The sequence below is a fragment of the Ammospiza caudacuta genome, chromosome 2 (genome assembly GCF_027887145.1).
Source record: "Ammospiza caudacuta isolate bAmmCau1 chromosome 2, bAmmCau1.pri, whole genome shotgun sequence".
NCBI classification, from domain to species: Eukaryota; Metazoa; Chordata; class Aves; order Passeriformes; family Passerellidae; genus Ammospiza; species Ammospiza caudacuta.
In genome coordinates this window covers 87,889,791-87,909,734 of record NC_080594.1, presented here as the reverse complement: position 1 = coordinate 87,909,734, position 19,944 = coordinate 87,889,791, and the positions used below count along the sequence as shown (strand labels likewise).

The window sequence follows — 19,944 nt, the reverse complement described above, 5'->3', positions numbered from 1 at the left end:
TTTACAAGCAATCACAAAAGTAATTTCTGCTCAGTAGAGTAATTGGTGAACTAACTATTGTAGTGGTATTATTAGGAATAACACCACATTTACTATAAATCCCTCTCATGGTCTACTCCAGTGAAGGATGTACAAAGATGCAATGAAAAACCAGATCAGACATTTACAAATGTTGTGAAGGTACCCACAAAATCACTAGCTGCAAGCTACATGACTATACATGTGTACTTCATTTCATTATGTTTCTCCTCTTGACAAGAAATTCCTAGTATCTTTTCTGGCAATTTCTTTAAAATTAAATACAATAAAATAACTCTATATCTGCCATGAGGCACTGAAAACACCAAGCACAAAGAACACAACCCTTACTTCCAAAAAATTCAAGCACTGCTTTTAAAGATTTTTGTGCAGTGATCTACTGAAGAAATATCCAGTGGCTTCTTCTAGTTGTGTATCAAATTACTACTACTATCTTTCCATAAACTGCTCTCTGATTTAAGTGCTCCATATTTCAAAGGAGTTTTACACCTCTGAGCAAGTTAGTTCAAGGAAAAAAAAAAACCCACTAAGATTATTACTACAGAATGAAATCCAGTTTGAGGAGAAAATAATAGCTCAGTCTTGTAAATACCTTAACTTCATTTGTTTATCTGGAAAACCAGCAGAAATTACAGATTACTTCATCTATTTGGATCAGTTTCTTGCTGAGGAAAGCAGCCAGTTTTCAACAGAAAACATTTTGCATAAAACAAAAAAGAACACCAAAACAACAAGGAGGAGGAACATGGTAAAGGGACAACCCTTAGTTCTGTCACTCACTTACTGACTCTTACTCAAAGAATGAGAACCTGTGACATAAGGAACACATCCTTGATGGTTTCTGTTCACTCAGTCACTAAAAGTGTACTGCACATAACAAAGAAAAACTACCTTTCAATAATTCAAAGTTATAAAACCAAGCTTTCAGAAGTCAAGAGACTGTATGGCCTCAGTATTTGATTTCTCTTCAGTAAAGAATGAAATTAAACCAAGATAGTTAACTGCATGACAAAATGTCACTGGTAAATCTTATTACAGAAAGAACAACAGTAAACTCTTTTGCACAACTTTTAATTTATTTTTCATTCGAGCAGAACTGAATGTGCCTGATATTTTTTCTTGCTGACTGCATGTTTACTTGTCAAATTCATGCTGTCTTGAAATAAAAATTGTTTTTTAGCATTTTAACCGGGAAACTAACTCAAAAGGACACCTCAATATTGCACAGATGCTTCTCTTCCACGGGGACAAGTCAGATCTCTTTCCTTCACCAAAAAATTATTTTTGTCATGCTACAAAACCAAGCTGCCTGAGTAAATCCATGAATTTTGATTCTCCCAAGCACAAGGCTATTTTTTTTGATGCGCAATTTATTTATAAGCATGGGCAGAAGTGGGCGCTTACAAAAACTTATATCAAAAGGTGACTGCTTTCTTTGTTTTCTCACTGCTCCAAGTGCCTGCCTTCTGTCCACTTTACCCCCAGGGCCCTGAGCTGCAGCAGTCTGGGGTTGCTCCACCCCAGGTGGTGTGCCAGGGCTGTGGCAGAGGGCAGCAGAGACTCACCACGATGGAGGTCAGGTCCTCGCTCTCGAAGCGGCCGATGGCCAGCTCCATGGAGCGGTACATGGCGGCCGAGATGCGCTGCGTGATCAGCCGGTTCAGGTCTATGGACCTGCCCAGGAGCTAAGGGAAAACACGTGTGAGGCTCTGAGCTGCCAGACAGGTTACAAGACACGCTGTACAAGGACTACGAGACCCCCCAGATTAACAGACTCTCACTTTGTGAACTTGCATCCCAAACACACTGAAACAAAGCAGATGGACAAAAATTATAAATTCATGAGCAAATGCGGTACTACAATTTGCATCCCAATTCTTACAAAAAGAATTAAAAGTACACATTGCATCTACATTTAAGTACTTGTATCAGCATTTTATGCTTCTATCATATTGTGCCAACAACATACTGAAAACTAGTAAAAGACATTACTAGGAAGACACGCTATCACCCATGGCATTCCTATTTGGCTCATGTTTTCCTAACTGCAACAGACATTTGCTTTAAAATAGGATCTTTTAAGTTTTCTTTCTTAATTTACACCTTCATGTGACAAAAAAAGCAGATCTCAAGTGTTCAGTTATGCTGCCGAGACAACAGAACATGAAGCACAAAATGAGTTTTGTCTACCTACATGAATCAACACCACTGGAAAGCTGCCAAGCAACTCAGATAAAACCTTGGAGTTAACTCACTTGAACGTGTCTCTGTTTCAACAGTGTCTCGTAGCGGTTGGACTGCAGCAGCTGAATGGTTGCTCCCTGGTTCTTGCACTCTGAACGTAGCCGTTTATCCAGAAGCAGGCTATGAAGAAAGGAAGAAAATGCTTAAGGTGTACTAAACAGCAAAGCAGAGCAGAGAAGTGTGAAGGAAAGCTCTCATAGTGGAAGGAATAGCTACCTGCCAGCCATTGCCTTGTAGTATGCAAATATTTGGTCTGCCAGCTTGTAGACAAATTGGTCAAAACACAGGTTTACCTTGAGGAAAAAAATATATGTTTAGAGATACTTAAAATTTTTAAAAGAGCTTCTCTAAGATCTCCCACTGTTTATCAAACATCGTCAAGGAAGTTAATAGGTCCAAATTTCCCAGTACAAGAGATGTGGCTCAATTTTCACCATTAATGTGAGGGATTTTTGCACAGGTCTATAGCTTTCCTCACAACATATCACCCAACCAGTTGCTCATCTTCTGGTCAGTCTTCTCAGTTTTTCTATTATCGCCATCTGTTCTGAATCTCTTAAAAAAGACCTTGTCCTTTAGCATGATTTTCACATTCAGGTACAGATGATTTTTCTCCAGTAGGTAAGGTTACTTTACCTCTGCCTCAATTTCATCATAGAGGAACTGCTTCTTAAATTTGGTAAGTGCATAATGAGCACTGTCATTATAAAGGTCCAAAGAATACAGAACATACCTGCAAGAAAAAGAATAAAACATGAGTTACATGTGTATGAAAGTCATGATTCTTTAGGATGGTGCTGTCAAGATGAAGTAAGCCAATCAATATTGCAATCCACAAGTGGTTCACGAAAACAGGGTATTTTCCTTTTTTAGTTTATATAAAAAGGATCACAATTTTTCCTTTAAGAAAATATTTGTTGGTTTAGGAAAAGGTGTCGATATGTTTGAAGTCTAAAACTTGTTTTTTAGCTGTCCATCAAAATGGAACTAGGCTTTAACCACTGTACATTATATTTGATATCTCTGAAGAATAAGCAAGGAGAACTCAAGGAGCAAAATACATGGCTGGTGCAATGATGTGAAAGGTTTAGCATTTCAATTATTCACATCAAAAAGAAAACTTAGAGACTGTGAAAATGGGCAAATGAAGACAAAAATTTTATTCAAGTTTAGAATACCTTCTCAATGACTACTTGTTAAAACCAATTAAAGGAGCAACATTATAATAAGGAATGCAATCATTAAGAATAATCATTCAGTGGAAGAGCACAAGCGGGTCTTACTCCATCATTGATGCCTCTTTTGTCTCCAAAATATGATCCGTCAAAATCCAAGGCATGGACATCTCAATGGGAAACTGGATTCTTCTGCCCATGGTCAGCTCTAAGAAGAATTCCCTGAACCACAGCTGGGACAGATCACAGCATTGCTGCAGGGTTTCTTTCAGAATGAATAAGGGAGAATTACACTTCTTATAGAAATACATCAAGTACAATACAACTGTGATTCTGATGATGCAATGCAAAACAAAAAAAAAGCAGGTGCAAGTCACTAGAGCTGTACACAGGGCATATAATCTAAAGCAAATTCAAAATGTAAAGCCCATGACTTTTTGTAAGAGTTCTGAATTCATCACTGGCCCCCAAAGTGGTGCCTTCTTATAGAAAAAAAAAAAGAGTGGAACTGGATGAGACTATCAGTTAAACAGAAAAACTGTGTACACCAGTAAAAAGGGATTTCTAGTTTAATTTCTCAGCTGGGGGCTGAGAAAGCCATACACTGAATTTGGGAAGCAGTAAGTGAAGAAGGCAAAATTGCACTGGAACTACCAGTACCATCCCTCCCTATGGAGGACTGAATTGCTCCACATGTTCCTGTTGATTAGATGGGCAAGAAATGACAGACAGACACATGAAGTAGGGATTAAAACAACAAGTTTCTAAGGATGCCATCAAGGTCACAGAGGTGTGCTTCCCACCTCTCCAGAAAACACTTGGTACAATCCTGCCTTTCCTGAAGGCTTGTGAACTAAAACAGGAATGAACTTTTTACACTGAGACCTTCTGAAGACCTTTTGCAGTGCTGTTCCCCAGCTAGCACAGTGACTGGTATTAACAGACTCCCCCTTCTCCAAGGGTAAAGGAGACCAGCAGCAAAACAAAAATGAAAGACAACACAGCATGGTGATGACAAGGACTAGGTACACTCAATGTCAGTAGGTGAATTCTTTAGGACAGCATGTTTCCGATTACAATTAACTGAATAGTAAGAGTAGTGAAATGACATCAAATTTACCACAACAGAGAATTTGTTTCCTCTGTACTTAAAACAAAACAAAAAAAAATCTCCCAAAACACAAAAACTACTTCCTTTAAAAAAATTTCAGTGTGTATAGGCTTATTGTTTTTGTAAGTACATACATAAAATAGAAAAAAGAGGTAACAATATGAAATTTGACGCATTAGAAACAAACATGTAACAAGTCAAAATAAAAATCCCACCACAAAGCTAAGTACCATCTCAGAAAAAGTTTGGACAGACCAAGGCTTTTGATAAATAAACCAAAGGTTAAGTTGACTTAGGCAATCGGAAACATTTTCCAGATCGTGTTAGAGGTGTTAGGACATGCTAAGCTGGACACTGATCATCTACATATCTTACCACTGAAATTTATCAAATGAGTGTAGAAGAAAGACTCGCGATGGAATTTTTCTATGTCCAATATGGTGGGCCCCTCAAGGCTACTTCTCAAGGTTTTCTTGGAACCACTTTTGTCAGCAATGAGGGACTCTAACATAGTTCTCACCATGTAAAGCTGTATCATTAAAGGAAACAATTACGGTGGAAAGGGGAGGGGAAAAAAGGAAAATACACATGGTACATTAGTTGAGCAACACTGAGAATTACTATCAGTAAGCGACTGCTCCACTTCAAACTGAAAACTGGCACTGTGTGGATAAAAGCCTTTGAGGCAAGAGGAACAGATGCAACACTAGCCTACACAGAAGCACAAATGCCTACCCGTGCCAAGGGGACCTCCACTGACACTCAGCAGCAGACCACTTGCAGTGGAACAGTTCACATCACCACAAAAAGTAAAAGTAATAAGTAATGTCTTACCACCAAAGTTTAAAAGAGGCGGATAGATGTAGGACTGCCTCAGAAACTTGTGTGTCACATGCAATAGCTTTTCCAATCCCAGAGACTTGAGCTGCTTCAACAGCTCAGCAGAGTTCAAGGACTCTGTCATAGTGCGAACCATGAAGAGCTAAAAACCAACAGACAGGGGCAGGCAGGGGAAGAGAATCCGTTAATAAAAACACACAGGTAAATAAGGAACGGGAAAGAGAAGCAGAGAAAACATGTTAGTTTGTTAAAAACGAAAAGCAGCACAGTGAGCATGCAGAGGAGGCCATACAGAAAGGTTGTTCAGAAAAATCACTGCAATCTGGGGCTCCCTCAGGCAAAGGGAAAGTTCCCGTTCATTTCAGAGGATGCTCAGAGAACCATTAGCTTATCAAATGATTTAAAACTTATTTAGCAAATGAACAATTACCCGTTCATACACAGCCATTTTAGAAACACATGAAACTGAGGAAAATCTATCTAAAATGGATATATTTGACCTCTTGCCTTCCTGTCAACCCAGAAGGACAAGTGTGCCAGCCCAAGAGCAGAAAAAGCAGAGAGAACCACATACTCTAAACAGCATGTTGCAAAGGTGAAGTAAAGCCCTTAAAGCACAGGAGAAGCAAATTGGTGGTGATATTTAACCTTTTCTTTCACCCCAGGAAATTAGAAATCAAAACAATTATTCTGCAATTATCAAAACAAAATCTTCATTAAGCCAATCTTATCATAAACTAAGCAACTTTTTATTACCCAAAATTATTAACCATACATGCTCTCTTTCCCACAGATTTTAGATATTAAAAGATTGTCTTCACAAATCACAGTTGCCTTCAGTTTTTCACCTCAAGTACTCAGTACCTCATTTTCTCAGATGAGCTATGAATATCAGACCATACATTCCCCAAACACATCCACAAATGAAATAAAGAGAACTATATGGAGGTAACAAGAATGAGCATCTAGGTATGGGATTTTGATGACTACCACAGAAAACATTTGAAATATCTTGTTTTAGTGGCAGCAGAAGACAAATTAGATTCTAAGGACCAGCTTTATCATTCATTACTGAACACTGGGATTTTGTCAGAAGTCATATATTTTTCCATATTTTAATAGACATTCATTTATATGTTAAACATATTTTTAAACTACTGGACATCTACTGAATAGTGTGATTTAAGAAAAAAAATTTCACCAGCCATACCAAAGATAGAAGTCAGTATAGAAATAATTAATATAGTTCAAAAATATTATTTAAAAACATTAGGAGCTCAATGAGAAAATATTTGTTCCCAGAAAATCAAATTAAAGTGATTGAATCCTTGGAAAAATCATGTAACAGAGTAGAAAATTACAGCAGTCCAGGCAGAGGCTCTTGGTTATGCGCATCAAATTTTACAAATTTAAATCAGAGTAGATTTTTAGCATTAAAAAAAGACCGCAATAAAACCTGCAATTTTAAAATAGTTCAGGACAGAAAGAACACACCTCATGCAATAATTGTTGACAGGTATCACAACCACCAGACAGGAAAATACCTGAGTGCTGGAGGGTCCAACTGCACGTCTTGGGACTTTGATGTCAAAGCCACTTTTGGGGTCCTTCTCTCCCCTTAGAGCCGGGTCATTGAATGGCTCATGACCTGCTTCCCAGTCACACACTGTCTTCCTTATGGCCTGCAAAACACTGAACACAATTTCCACATCTTCAGACTGCAGCACATCCAAGCTCTCTAATAGAACACTTTACTTTTTTAAAGCATTCTTCCATGAGCACAGAAAGTTTGCAACAACATTCACGAGCTCAGGGTAATTCCAACCAAGAACAAAGAATTTCACCAATGTTTTCAAGAATGACACAGCCACAAAATAACCACTCCATGCTCTATATCAGAAAAGTTAATCTAGAGCCTTTCAAGACCATCTAGTTCCAACTTTCCCCCTGCCAAGGGCAGGGACACCTTTCACTACATCAGGCTGCTCAGGGCCCCATTCAAGCTGGCCTTGGAACACTTGCAGGGATGGGGCACCCACAACTTCTCTGGGCAAACTGTGACAGTGCTCCATTACCCTCCAAATAAAGGATTTCTTCCTAATACCTAATCTAAACCTGCCTTCCTCTTTCAGTAAAACCATGGCCCCTTGTCCTGTCTCTAGCTGCCTGCACAAAAAAGCCCTTCTCCCTCTTTGTCATAAGCCCCTCTAAGGTACTGGAAAGTTATAATGAGGCCTCCCAGAGCCTTTATTTCTCCACACTGAACTACCCCAGCTCTCCCAGCCTGTCTTCATATGAGAAGTGTTCCAGTCCCTGATCATCCTCATGGCCCTCTGGACCCTTTCTAACAGGTCCAGGTCTTTCTTGTGTTGAGAACCCCAGAGTTGGATCACTCAAACCAAATTCATACTAATATGAATACGTATTCACTATGAATCCAATTAACATTCAATCAAACCAAAGCAGATTATTCACAAAATTAAAGAGAGACAATGATAGCTTAAAATGAAAAAAAGCAAAATTCCTGTGAAATCCTGTGAATTTCCAGAAGAAATTCAGATGAAATTTACACAAACAGCTTCATACTTGTAGGTCCAAATACTGAACTGGAACTCAGATACTTGCCAGGAACACAGTCAGGCATAATCTGTGGCATGCTGAATGACCAAGAAAATGTCTCATCCCAAATCTGAGTAGGTATGAAAGTAATATTTTTCTATTTCATTAAAATCCTGTGACAAAAACACTTTCCCTGCAAACCTGATAATGTGGAGCAATTTACTTATTTTTAGCTTATGATGATATTTCTGTGGGAGACAGAGCACTTAGCAATAGTCTAATTAGCTAAGGACTTTGACCTCGAAGAGCTTTGCAATGAAATGTGGGAGTGAACACAATAAACAAGTCAAGATTAAAAGCAAACAATTAGGGACAAAAAAAAATAAGGTCAGGAAATGTCACTAATCAGCGTGGGCAGATGGAGCACTGGAAGAGATGTGTAAGGCTAATAAACCAAAAGCAGCAGAAGCTGAGAAATAAGACAAAAAACTAAGGCAAAGAGAAGAGAGAATGGGATAAACATAAGACACAAAAGAGGAAATACTGGAATCATAAAGTAAACAACAGTGAAATCTTTCTTCAAAATACAAACACTGATTTTGCTTTCAGTATTACTGCATTTGTATTTTCTTAAAATAAAAATGAACAACATTGAACACAAGACTTCCTAAAGTAGTCCTAAGAGGCTCAGGACAGCCAGGACTCTGCTGCAGCCATGCTGGCAGCCATTCATTTTTACCTTCAGACTGCTTCAACTTCAATTCATATCCAAACAAGCTAACCATGAATGCCAGACAGATTGGGAGTACAGGCTTAGGTAAAATTTAACATCTGTGCAATTCTGCAACTAATTACTAAGGTCTGGAGAGAAGAATATAGAAAAATATGAGAACAGTAATGCTACCTCTGAATGACATTTTTCTTCTTTTTAATGGCTTGTCTTAATGGCTCCCTAAGTGTGACCTGGGCAAAGTCCTGGAGAGCTGCATAAATGGTATGACGAATGGCATGATTGAAAACACTTTCCATTCGTCCCATCAGCACCTGAAGACCTTTGATCATGGCAATCACCTGCAAAAAAAACCCAACAAAACAGACAAATGTATTTTTCTTATTTTGTTTCTATATTTGTACAAACAGTGCATTTTTAAATATAAAAAATGAGAAAAGAGGAATTAACGAGTTACAAATGACAAAGGATAGATTTGCTATGCTCCTCTTATTTACTGAATTGAGGAACACAGAGTCAGACTCTGGTTTCAGAGTCAATACAGGGCAGGCTGTCTTTCTGCATTGGGTATGCAAAATGCCTATAGAGAATGTTCTCTTTTGTATAGAATTAATCTTTGGAAAATCCCTATAGAAAAACATTTCTCTTACCTCAACCAAAGCAAACTTCTCCTCACTAGTATAATTGTATCTTGTTGCTCTTTCATACTCCTCTGCATTGTCAGGACAATCTTTATTGGAATATTTGTCAGTTGGGTGCACCAGCTTCCACGAGTACTGCAGTTCACAAGGCAGGAAAGGGAGAGAAAAAGATGGGGGGAACAAAAAGAAACAAAAATGCTGAGAAACACAAAACACAGTTGGACACAAATAGCATGCTTTGAGAAATATCACAGCATTTTCATGAATATTTGAAGAATATTATTTGGTACTATGTTCAAACCTTGTGTAAATTCTGAAACTACTATCTGGTGGAAATTTCTGGCCAAACAATAATTTCCCTAAAAACTTCTCCTGAAAACCAGTGATTCTGTATTATTCCAAAGAAATGCATCTCTCAAACTCAACAGGTATTGCACTTAAGTGCGCTTTTTATGTGCAAATGTTAACATAGGCAAAAGTTTCTTCTCTGCTTGAAATATGAGAAACTCAGAAAGACTTCAGAACACAAAAAAACAATCCATTAGACCCACACACAAAAAGAGGAGCTTCCCACTTAATGAAATATTCACATTTAGATTTCAAAACACAACCAGAAAACTACAGGTTTTGGTTGTTGATGGTTTGGGTTTTTTTTCAGGGGGCTTGCTTGATTTTTAAGTTTACTAGGCTGAAATGTATGGAAATAGCTGTATTATCTGTGACAATATGAACTGCACAGTGTGCACTTCTCTTAAATACTGCCTTTTTAGTCACTGCAAACACAGCTCAAAATGTTCCTGACCAGCATCAGGCTGGCCTAATATCCATCAGGGCACATAATGTGAAAAATCCTAGTCACATTTAAATACAATTTTCTCACAGTTTGAATTCAGCATATAACAAGACCTGCTTGAGACCACCTTAGCATAAATATTAGATTACAGAGCAATATAAATTTGCCTACTATAATGGATTAACAGCTTCAATTCACCTATGGCAAAGAGAAGCATCACATTCTGCAAGCTGAGTGCTACAAAGAGGGCACTGGGGAAATGATTAAACAAAGTAGTTCTTTGGAGGGATTAAACTGACAGGGTTAAGATGCACACACAACAAACATATGCAAGTTTTTATCTCAACACAATGCACACAACTATGTTCATGGATACTCAGTGAAGGTGGAGACAGGTAAATAATTAGGATACTCCCTATCAGAATAAATTCTCAGTAGGACAGGAAGAAGGTGAATACAAACTTGAACTAAGTTGAGAAGTATTTATGGGAATCCATTTAAACTAGAAAGACAATGAAAAGCAGTGAGAATACCCAAAAAACCTGCTGTGATGCCAGAGAAAGTTTGTCCTGGAATGAGTAGGACAAAAACAGAGCTAAGAATGAGAGACATCCTGCAGAGATATAAAACAATAGGAAGATTTTCCCTGTGAAGAGACCCTGGATGCAGCAATTTGTGATGACAGAAATAAAGGGTGCAAGTCTAGGAGCTGCAGAGGCAAGGAATAGATGACAGCAAACTCCCTTAAGAAGAGAAAGGAGAACAAGACTTTCACCATTAAATACACTGTGGATTCAAACAGGAATAGGATAATACAGGGAAAAGCATGACACATCTACTGGCTTTTAAAAGAGGCAGTTAAAGATACAAATGAGAGAGAACTGGTTCACCAGCTATGCCCTCTGTGGATCACAAGACATCTGAGGCAGAAGAGGAGCAAGTCTGGCTTCTCTCATACAGTAAGTCACATTCCAACCCTTCCTAGAACGTGTTTTGGTTCAGCTAAGGCACACAGCTTTTATTCAGTGTCTGCACCATAACAAGGACTCCTCTTCAATTTCTGCCTTAAGCAGCTTCCTATTGGAAAAAAGCACACCCACTTTTCTAACTGGCATCTGCTTTGAAAATAAACTACTACAATATACAGAAACAACTCAGCATGTTCTTTATTTCCCCTCCCTCCTCTCCTCTCATATTTTCCTTTCCCTGCATTTACTTTCCTTTTGACTAAAAGCCCAATCTAAAGCCAGTGGGAGCCCTTCCATCCATTTTTGTGTGTTAAAACCATATATGCTTCTATTTACTGAGGGGTGATGTCTAAACACAGCCAGCTGGAGCTGTTCTCTCACCTCCTCAGTGACTGCATGTCAGTACAGATGTTTCCAACAAAGTAATTTTAAACAATGTTTAGAAGGAAATTATGAAGTCTTAGTCTACAAAATGTTTGTGTGAAGAGTGACATTAAAACATCTGGTGAAGGTTCACAGGTGACAGCCAGCCTATCCTCTAAACAGAACAAGTTGAATGTACTGTGTGAGATAGAAGCTACTGGATCTTCAAAGCAGCAACATTACTCCTAGACTCTGTAGACTTCATGTGCCATCCTCTAAGAATGAGGTTTGAACCAGAAGGAGAAAAGGAGTGAAGGAAGAGGCAAAGTAAGGAAACAAGATTCTTGTTGGGTCCCTTCCAACTCAGAATATTCAGTGATCCTTTGAAAACACAACATATATTTTTCAGTTCAGTTTTATTCTGTCTAACCTCACCAAGACACCTCTTTTTCATCTGGTTATACTTCCCATGTTACATACCACTTCCATGACATGGGCACTCCACTGGGAGAGGAGCTGCAGGCCTTGGAGAGAGAGATCAAAGAGCTTCCGATATTCCGCATCTGTTTTCTGAGCCTCCTGTCGACCAGACCCAGTCACCACCTAGACATTATAAAAGAAAAACAAAACAAAAACCCCCACACCTGTCACCATGATATTTTCTCAAAAATCCTCTTTGCCCAGGATTTTCTCCTGGGAAGCTGACAGGCCTCAGAAAAGAATGAAGACAATAATTATCTGATTGCTTGGGAATGTGGTCTGGAGGTTGTTTACCAACAGGTGCATCTTTGTTTGGTTCCATGTGAATTGTTTTTAATTAATGACCAAACACCATCAGCTGTGTCAGACTCTGTGGTCAGTCACGAGCTTTCATTATCATTCTTGTTTAGCCTTCTGATGTATCCTTTTTCTTTAGTATAGTTTTAGTATATCATATCATAATAAATCAGCCTTCTGAGAACATGGAGTCAAATTCTCATCTCTCACCTTGTCCTGGGGACCTCACAGCACCACACACACCCAAATCCACACCACAATGTGCTGTATTCAGCATCCACAGCCAAATTTCTATGTTGATTGAAGCACTAAAACAGCACCATGTACCAACACCTGCTTTACCATCTAACATCAGCTTTTTCTTCTAGAGACTTAGGAAACTTGACAGATTTTGGTCAAGAGATGGAAATCACTGGTATCCCTAATGACTCCAATACTGTTGCAGATGAATTCAAGATATCAATTATATACGATATACATAGTTATTTGTTGTCTCTATATACTATATATGTATGAGTGTGTGTATACATATGCATTTCTGTACTCTTTTACTAATCTTAACTTAGTTTTGTTTAAACTGTTACAAGCACCTCTTTAGAGTAAGGACTACATATTCTAAATGAGATATACCAAAATTTCCAAGATAAATCTGAGATACATAAAGAGAAAGAGACCGAAGGATATTAGAGTTTATATGATGTGTCATTATTAAGTTAAATTTAAATAGTAAAAATATAATTCAGAGAATGGGGATTAGACCTGCAGCCTCTTTTCTTGACTCAGGTGGCCAAGCTTTATCATTTAGCTAGCCAGAGATTTACCTGCTTTTCAAATACTTAATAATAACTGTTAATGAGTGATGTGCAATTTGCACATGTAGCTCTAACCCCACTTACCTCACTGTTGCTGTAACGAGCCAGTTCAGATATGAAACGCATGTGATCTTCTCTGATTTGGATCATCTGCTCACATATATTGTACTGGGGACTGCTGCTGGAAGATGTGCATGTCCATCTGGTTCAGAAGACAAAAAAACCCCCACTTAAATCAGTTTTAACAATAAACAGCACAACTGGTACTGCAAAGAAAGATCCACAATGCATTACTTTTTTTTTTTACCCATTTTCCTTCTCTGTTGTTTGAGGCTTTTTCTCTCTTCACATCTTTACCTCTACCCCTGCAAAAGCCATGAACTGCCCTTCTGAGTTCAAATAGCACTTCTTCCAAGTCTTAAGAAAAGACTGCTCAGTTTTTGTTTTCTCTTTTGGAAGATTTCTTTTTGTTTTTTAAAGGCTGCTGCTATGAAATACAAACCAGCACCTCTCTTCAAGGGCACTTAGGAGCAAGACCAAAAAGGATTAAGGATTAAAAGCTAGGGCAGAAGTGCAGTATCTTATAGGCTGTAAGATACTCTAGCCACCTGCAGATACTTTTTTGTTTAGTTTTGTTGAACTCTGAAGACTGTATAGTATGCTCTCAGCTATAAAAAAGACATTATCAAGACTATTAACATGTTATGAAGAGGCACACAAAAACATGCTACCAAGAATGAGGCTACTCATATTAAGTAGCCTCATATTTTTAGTAGCTCAGTAGGCCCATTGCCATTGATTTTCTCTTAGCAATTACATGCAAGTTATGTGGTTTTTTTCTGCAGGAATTAAAATGCAAAGCACAGCATTCTAAATTCATGTAACTGCATAGAGGCAAGGTCTTGGAGGAGCACAGAAAGGTTCACTAAAACAAAGCAATAACCAAAAACCATGGATCCATTAATGCAATCACTGGCTGTATTTTCCAACCATTTTGCTGTGCTGCACACCTAGCCAAAAAAAAAAAAAATAGGGGGAGACAAGCTAAGTTGCTGCTCCATGTGCAATGTACACATGCCTATTCACCCATGCACTACTACTGCTCACCTTGCTTAGTAAAATCCTTCATTTCTTTTAATGAAAGTTTTCATATTTAAAGGGAAAAATAAAAACTAAATTAGAGTAAGATAAAATGAATTTCTTCCAACCCAGGTGATAAACGTCACAGATACAAGAACGACCTCAGCAGCACAGAAAGGTTTTTAAACCCTCTGTTTCTTTAGTTGTGTCCATTACACGAATTACATTAATAGTAAAATACCCACACAAAAAAGATGACAAAGTGAAAATTCTATTAATTACCCCTGACCCATGGACTAACAAGTGAGTATGAAAATATACTCCAAGGGTCAGATCTTCCCCATCCCAGATGCTCCACTCTGTTTCTTTCTCCTTCCTACCTGGATTTATTTTCCTCATAATGGGCACTGGTCTTAATGTATCTTGCAAGTTCAATCTGCATGTCACCAAACAGTGGGACAACTTGCAACTGCTGTACACAGGGAATAAATCAGATTGGATAAATTAGTAAGACAAACCATAGTAAAAGGAAACCATTATTCACCCATATTACAACCCAAAGTGATCTTTTTTTCTATTTAAATATATTTAAATGCATGAGAAACTACCTTTAAAATCACATCTTAACCAACCTTAAAGTACTTGTCTATCTTGGCTAAATTTATCCTTTTCTTTGCATCCAACTTATAGATGTTACTGACACTTCCATCCATCAGGTATAATCCAAAGCCCATCACCTGAAAAAGGAAAGAAATTAAACCTTCCACTAAAGGACCTCAGAAGTAACAACTTGTAAGTCTGTTCTTCATATAATTAAAGAAGTAACATTTTAAAACCAATCCTGAAACATCCAACCTCCTTCAAACAGAATATATTTTAAATACCTACATTTCTGTACTATTCCTTTTTTACTGCATTAGCCTGATCAGTTACCCTTAAAAGACTTTGCTTGTTTGTATAAAGATTTAAGATAAAAAGAAAAAAATCTCACTGAAATGAGAGTCTGGCTATTTTTACAGCTTTTCTTTCCACTTCCAATTTATTAAAATTCTGTACATGCAAACTGATTTGGTAACAGAAGTTTAGATCTAACAGCTCTGAGTGATTGCTTTTCTGGCTTTCAGTGCCTCTCTGAATTATACACCCAGGAGCTCAGAAGCATCCAAAAAAAATCTAATAAGATTTTGTCCAAGCATTTAATTAAGATTAGGAATTTATCAGGAAAAGGTTCTTCTGCCAGAGGGTGTTGGGCAACAGAACACTCCCCAGGGCAGTGGCCACAGCAGCAGCCTGACAGCTCAAGAGCATTTGGACAACACTCTCAGGCACAAGGTGTGACCCCTGGGGATGGTGCTGTGCAGGGCCAGGAGTTGGACTCAATGATCCTTGTGGATCCCTCCCAGCTCAGTATATTCTTGGATTCTCCTTAGTATTTACAGGAGCCAAGCAGAGGAACTGACTGTGTTCTAAGAATCTCTAGTGAGCAAAAGGCCCAAATACAAAAGTCACACTGGGCACCCTTGTAGATAGAGTGTAAATGCTCTAGAGTTCATGTGTGGTTTCAGAAGACTTTTGTTTACTCCTAATAAACAGAGCTCTTCAAAAGTTAAACACTGAAGTGCCTCAAAATATTTGTCAGGAGGCATATTTTTAGCTCTTACTCTATATCTTTTCTTCGACTGCAAGAAATGCAGCTGATGAAAATCAGCCACAATTCACATTGCCCAGCACTCTCTTATTTCAGGTGCATAGTCCAGCTAACTAAACTGACTAATTAATCCTAATTTCAAGACACTTGTTCCTTTAAATATTTGATACACAGCCTCACTTCCAAAAACTTCTTAAACAATCTTGCCACATATCTAAAATAAAGTGCAGTAGTTCCCTTCTGCTGTCATACTTCATACAAACACAACTCCATAGAATTGGATGCAGTTCAAATGGGTCAACTTCAGTTTATGAAAAACAAAAATGGATTAAAAGCTTTAAAATAATTTTAGCATGTAATACAACAAAAAGACAATAATGGGGAAAAGCAGTAATGCAAACTATTTGCTTAATCTGGTTCCTTTTAAAAAAAACAACCGGAAACAATCTGGAATTCAAACACCTGTTCCCTCCTCAACATTCTTTTTTTAATTTTGTACCCAAAAGAAACCTACTTTCAAAAGCATATGTTTCTCACTGGGTGTTAGGTACATTTTGTTTTCATAGTAGTCCACACACAAATTCACAATATCTGCAAGCAGTTCTTCATAGCCAACAATCACCTCCAACTGCTGCTGCAAAGACTGGAGGGGAAAAAAAAGAAGGATATTAGTTAACTAGTTACACTGACTGGGAAAAAAGTTACTACCAAACTGGAAGAGCTTTATTTTAATACTTTTGCAAAGCATTAGGTAACTTGCAAGAAGACAATCCAAGCTTACTTGTGTTATCTTGTTGTGGTTGGCAAGGAACATGGAAAGGTTCTGGGATTCTTGAATGGACTGAGGATCTGCCATTTTCCGCAGGAACTGAGCAGCTCTTTAAAAACAAAATAAAAACTGTTTTTCCTTTGGCCAGGACTGTTTGTAAGTAAATCTATCTCCTCAAAAAAAATAAGGGTGAAAAATTCACTAGAAGACAGATATGGACCTAATTTATCAAAAATAAACTGCTTTACTATCCGAAATTCCACTACACCCCTACTTAGGTGGTCCAATAAAAAATGAAATGAAAAAACAAATGAAAAATCATTGGCTATATCCTTCAACTGGGTGTAGCTGGGGGTCTATAGATCCAAGCCACTTAACACCCCAGGAAAAGTCAGTCTTCCAGAAAAGAAGCTTTGGCCTCCAGAAACACATCTCCAAAGAAACAGAAAGGCAAACCAAGTAAGCTTAAGAGGTTGGGATAATATTCCAATAAACAACTACAACAGGTGGAGGTAGAAACTAAATCTCACGTAAGCAGAAACAACACAGGTGAATTTGGCTAGTCATTGACTGAATAGCTTTCTGCATGAAAGACTACAGATGCTAGAGCTGGCATAAAGCTGACTTTCCCTGCTGTTCTGGCCACTGTGTTCAAGAGAAGATACCTGATGCCATCTGGTAGCTCATGCACAAAACTTGGCCACAGGTATCTCACCCCTTCCCTTCCCTGCTATACCTGCAATCACAATGACTTTGAACAGCAAAGACAAAACATCTTAAGAACAATTGCACAACAATTGTCAGCTAAAAATGTCAGAAGTGGATTCCAAGAGTAGAATTCATTAGAACAGGAGTAGCACAAGTTACCAGAAAGCCAGCTTTCTCTCAAATTTAAAAACAGAAGCTTTACTGAACAAAGTATATGCATTGCATTTCGCATACACCAGGACAGAAGTATTTGACAGCTTGGCATTAAAGGCAGAAAAACCTATTGCTGCTGGAAGAAGAGCACACAGAAAACAGATGTATTCAACTGCCTAACTGCAGCCAAGCCATCCCTAGTTCCAAGGTAGCTCGTCCCTCACATGAAGAGACTATTTTTGAAGAAAAAGCTGTGAGAAGAAAAGCAGTTGCTGCCATCTCGTGGGAGGCTGAATGCTGGCAGCAAAGGCCAGGTCCTGCTGCCCCTGCACTCACCTCTTGTAGGCCGAGTGGTCGTTCTTGACGCTGCACTTCATGTTCTTCAACTCATCCAGCACTGCAAACATGTTGATGAATTTGCCCAGTGTGATCAGATAGGCTTCAGACACAAAGTCCTTCCTTCTCTCCGCGTGGCACAATCGCCTCACCTCCCCACAAAACCGTTCAATGGCATTTCTCTAATGGGGGGAAAGACAGAAAAACAGGGAGTAAAAGCCATGACATTTCCAGGGAGAAAGTTTCATTGTGTACCTAGAGCTGGGCAGTGAAAAGCTCCAGTGAAGCAGAAAAATGTTTAAAGCATGGAAAAGTAGAAAGGTGTGAGTACAGGCCTTTCAGCTCCTCCACTGTGTACCTGATGTCTGCTGCAAGTGTCACCAGTGATTTTTGCCACCAAACTTGCCTGACACAAGAGCCAAGGTTCTTCTTTGCAGATAAAAGTAATTAAAAGTACAAATAAAAAATAGGGCAAGGCAAGGAGTAATGTTTTTTAACTAAAAGGGTCAATTTAGATTGGATATAAGGAAGAAGTTTTTTACAATGAGGGTGGTGAGGCACTGGAACAGGTTGCCCAGAAAAACTGTGCATGCCCCATCCCTGGAAGTGTTCAAGGTCAGGTTAGATGGGGCTCTGAGCAACCTGATCTAGTCAAAAATACTCCTTTTTCACTGCAGGGGTGTTGGATTATATGGTTTTTAATATCCTTTCCAACTCAAACTATTCTGTGATTCTATGATATTTAAAATCCCTCAGAAAAAAGGATTTCATGCTCTTTGGTGAGGAAGTATATATGAATTAAAAGGCAAATTATAGGAATGCTCCCTTCAAACAACCAAACAAAAATCCACAGCACACTGTACATGCCAGCTCTGTTAAGTCATCCCAGCACATGTTTATTTGAGGGCTTATTTCCAATTGCACACCAGTGCCATTTCAGATAGAGATTACAAATACCAAAAAGACAGCAACTCCAAACATAAAAAGGAATCTGTTCTGACTTTAAAGCTCTAATCTGCTTGAATGAAAGGAGATTGAATGAAATGTAACATTTCCTGTTGTCTTTCCCAACTGGGGTTCTTACTGAGTACAACAACCTCCTCCTTCCTGTGTGCTCCGGGCCCCACAGGCTCTAGCTGCTCCATCTGTGAATAATGCCTGGAAGCATCCTCAGTGCACGGAGATAGATGGCAAGCTGCCAGGAGGGAGGAGAAGGCAAGACAGACTGCTATTCTCCAGCTCGGGTGGCTGGCAGGTCACAACAACTGGGTTGGCTTGCCTCAATTATGAATTGCCACAGCAAAGCTGCACCTGCTGCTCTGCTGCCCAGACTTGTGGATCCCTCACTCCACAGCAAATGGTTTCTGTGCTGAGATGTTTTTATTATACATGTGAAACACATTATTTTTCTATTTCCTTTCTTCCTGAAGTGACAGGTCTCTGTCCCCATGTGCTGCATAGGGATTATACACAATTACATTTGATTTTATTTTGAAAGTCTTAATGGGGATTGACTCAAATTTTTAAGACAGGCTTTAAAAATTCTGCCCCTCTGTAAGAGAATTTGGTGTGTTTTTTCTAAGATCCAATTACTAGGTTCAGTACCTGAGCACACAATATGAAGTATACAAAGCAGGAATATAAAATTACAAGCCTACTGACAAATTTTGTTTCCATTCCTTTTACCTGAAAATACATAAAATTCATCAGTTTTGTGACTTCTGGCTCCAGAACTTCCACAGTTTTCTCATAAATTTCTACTCTGTTGGGCTGCTCGTTGCACTTGACCTGTGGATAATTAAAGAGGTTGTTATACTTGGAACTTTCTTTGATAAAGCCTCAGCAACTAAGATCCTGAGAAAATGCAATATCATCCAAAAGAGACAAACTTAAAGACAAAAATTTCCAGGTTTGGTAATCTTATGCTAATCTTGTAAGCTTAATTGTGTGTAAAAAAACCCAAAACAATCTAAGATTTTCCTTCTACCTTACAGCAAGTAATTTAGTTGTCAAACACTTCTGCAGGTTGTGTAGGGTGTAACCTTTCCACATTAAGCCACTTGCTCAAAATCATGCACTAAAATAGGGCCAGAACTATAAATTAAAACAGATTACCTGACTTCCACCCTAAATATTTAAACCACAGGATCAGCCTTCCTAGCATTTCAGTATAAAAATAATTGCATTACAAATCTGTA

At 38.5% G+C, this 19,944-nt stretch overlaps 1 protein-coding gene across 3 annotated transcripts in view; it reads right to left on the bottom strand.

Moving 5' to 3' along the window:
• CYFIP1 (cytoplasmic FMR1 interacting protein 1) overlaps nucleotides 1-19,944 on the bottom strand; it is a 75,471-nt gene that overhangs the window by 36,020 nt on the left and 19,507 nt on the right. For 2 of the 3 annotated variants that reach the window (XM_058800368.1, XM_058800366.1), the window contains 17 exons: nucleotides 19,433-19,534; nucleotides 17,747-17,928; nucleotides 16,562-16,658; nucleotides 16,295-16,423; nucleotides 14,765-14,869; nucleotides 14,513-14,604; nucleotides 13,137-13,254; nucleotides 11,944-12,066; nucleotides 9,349-9,474; nucleotides 8,873-9,039; nucleotides 6,954-7,101; nucleotides 4,945-5,098; nucleotides 3,567-3,723; nucleotides 2,920-3,016; nucleotides 2,500-2,576; nucleotides 2,295-2,403; nucleotides 1,605-1,724 (listed from right to left, as the gene is read on the bottom strand). In XM_058800368.1, the coding sequence (XP_058656351.1) occupies nucleotides 1,605-1,724; nucleotides 2,295-2,403; nucleotides 2,500-2,576; nucleotides 2,920-3,016; nucleotides 3,567-3,723; nucleotides 4,945-5,098; nucleotides 6,954-7,101; nucleotides 8,873-9,039; nucleotides 9,349-9,474; nucleotides 11,944-12,066; nucleotides 13,137-13,254; nucleotides 14,513-14,604; nucleotides 14,765-14,869; nucleotides 16,295-16,423; nucleotides 16,562-16,658; nucleotides 17,747-17,928; nucleotides 19,433-19,534 (2,103 nt within the window). Of the gene's footprint in view, nucleotides 1-1,604; nucleotides 1,725-2,294; nucleotides 2,404-2,499; nucleotides 2,577-2,919; nucleotides 3,017-3,566; nucleotides 3,724-4,944; nucleotides 5,099-5,403; nucleotides 5,552-6,953; nucleotides 7,102-8,872; nucleotides 9,040-9,348; nucleotides 9,475-11,943; nucleotides 12,067-13,136; nucleotides 13,255-14,512; nucleotides 14,605-14,764; nucleotides 14,870-16,294; nucleotides 16,424-16,561; nucleotides 16,659-17,746; nucleotides 17,929-19,432; nucleotides 19,535-19,944 lie in introns of all 3 variants that reach the window. The other variant, XM_058800367.1, reaches the window with a different exon arrangement.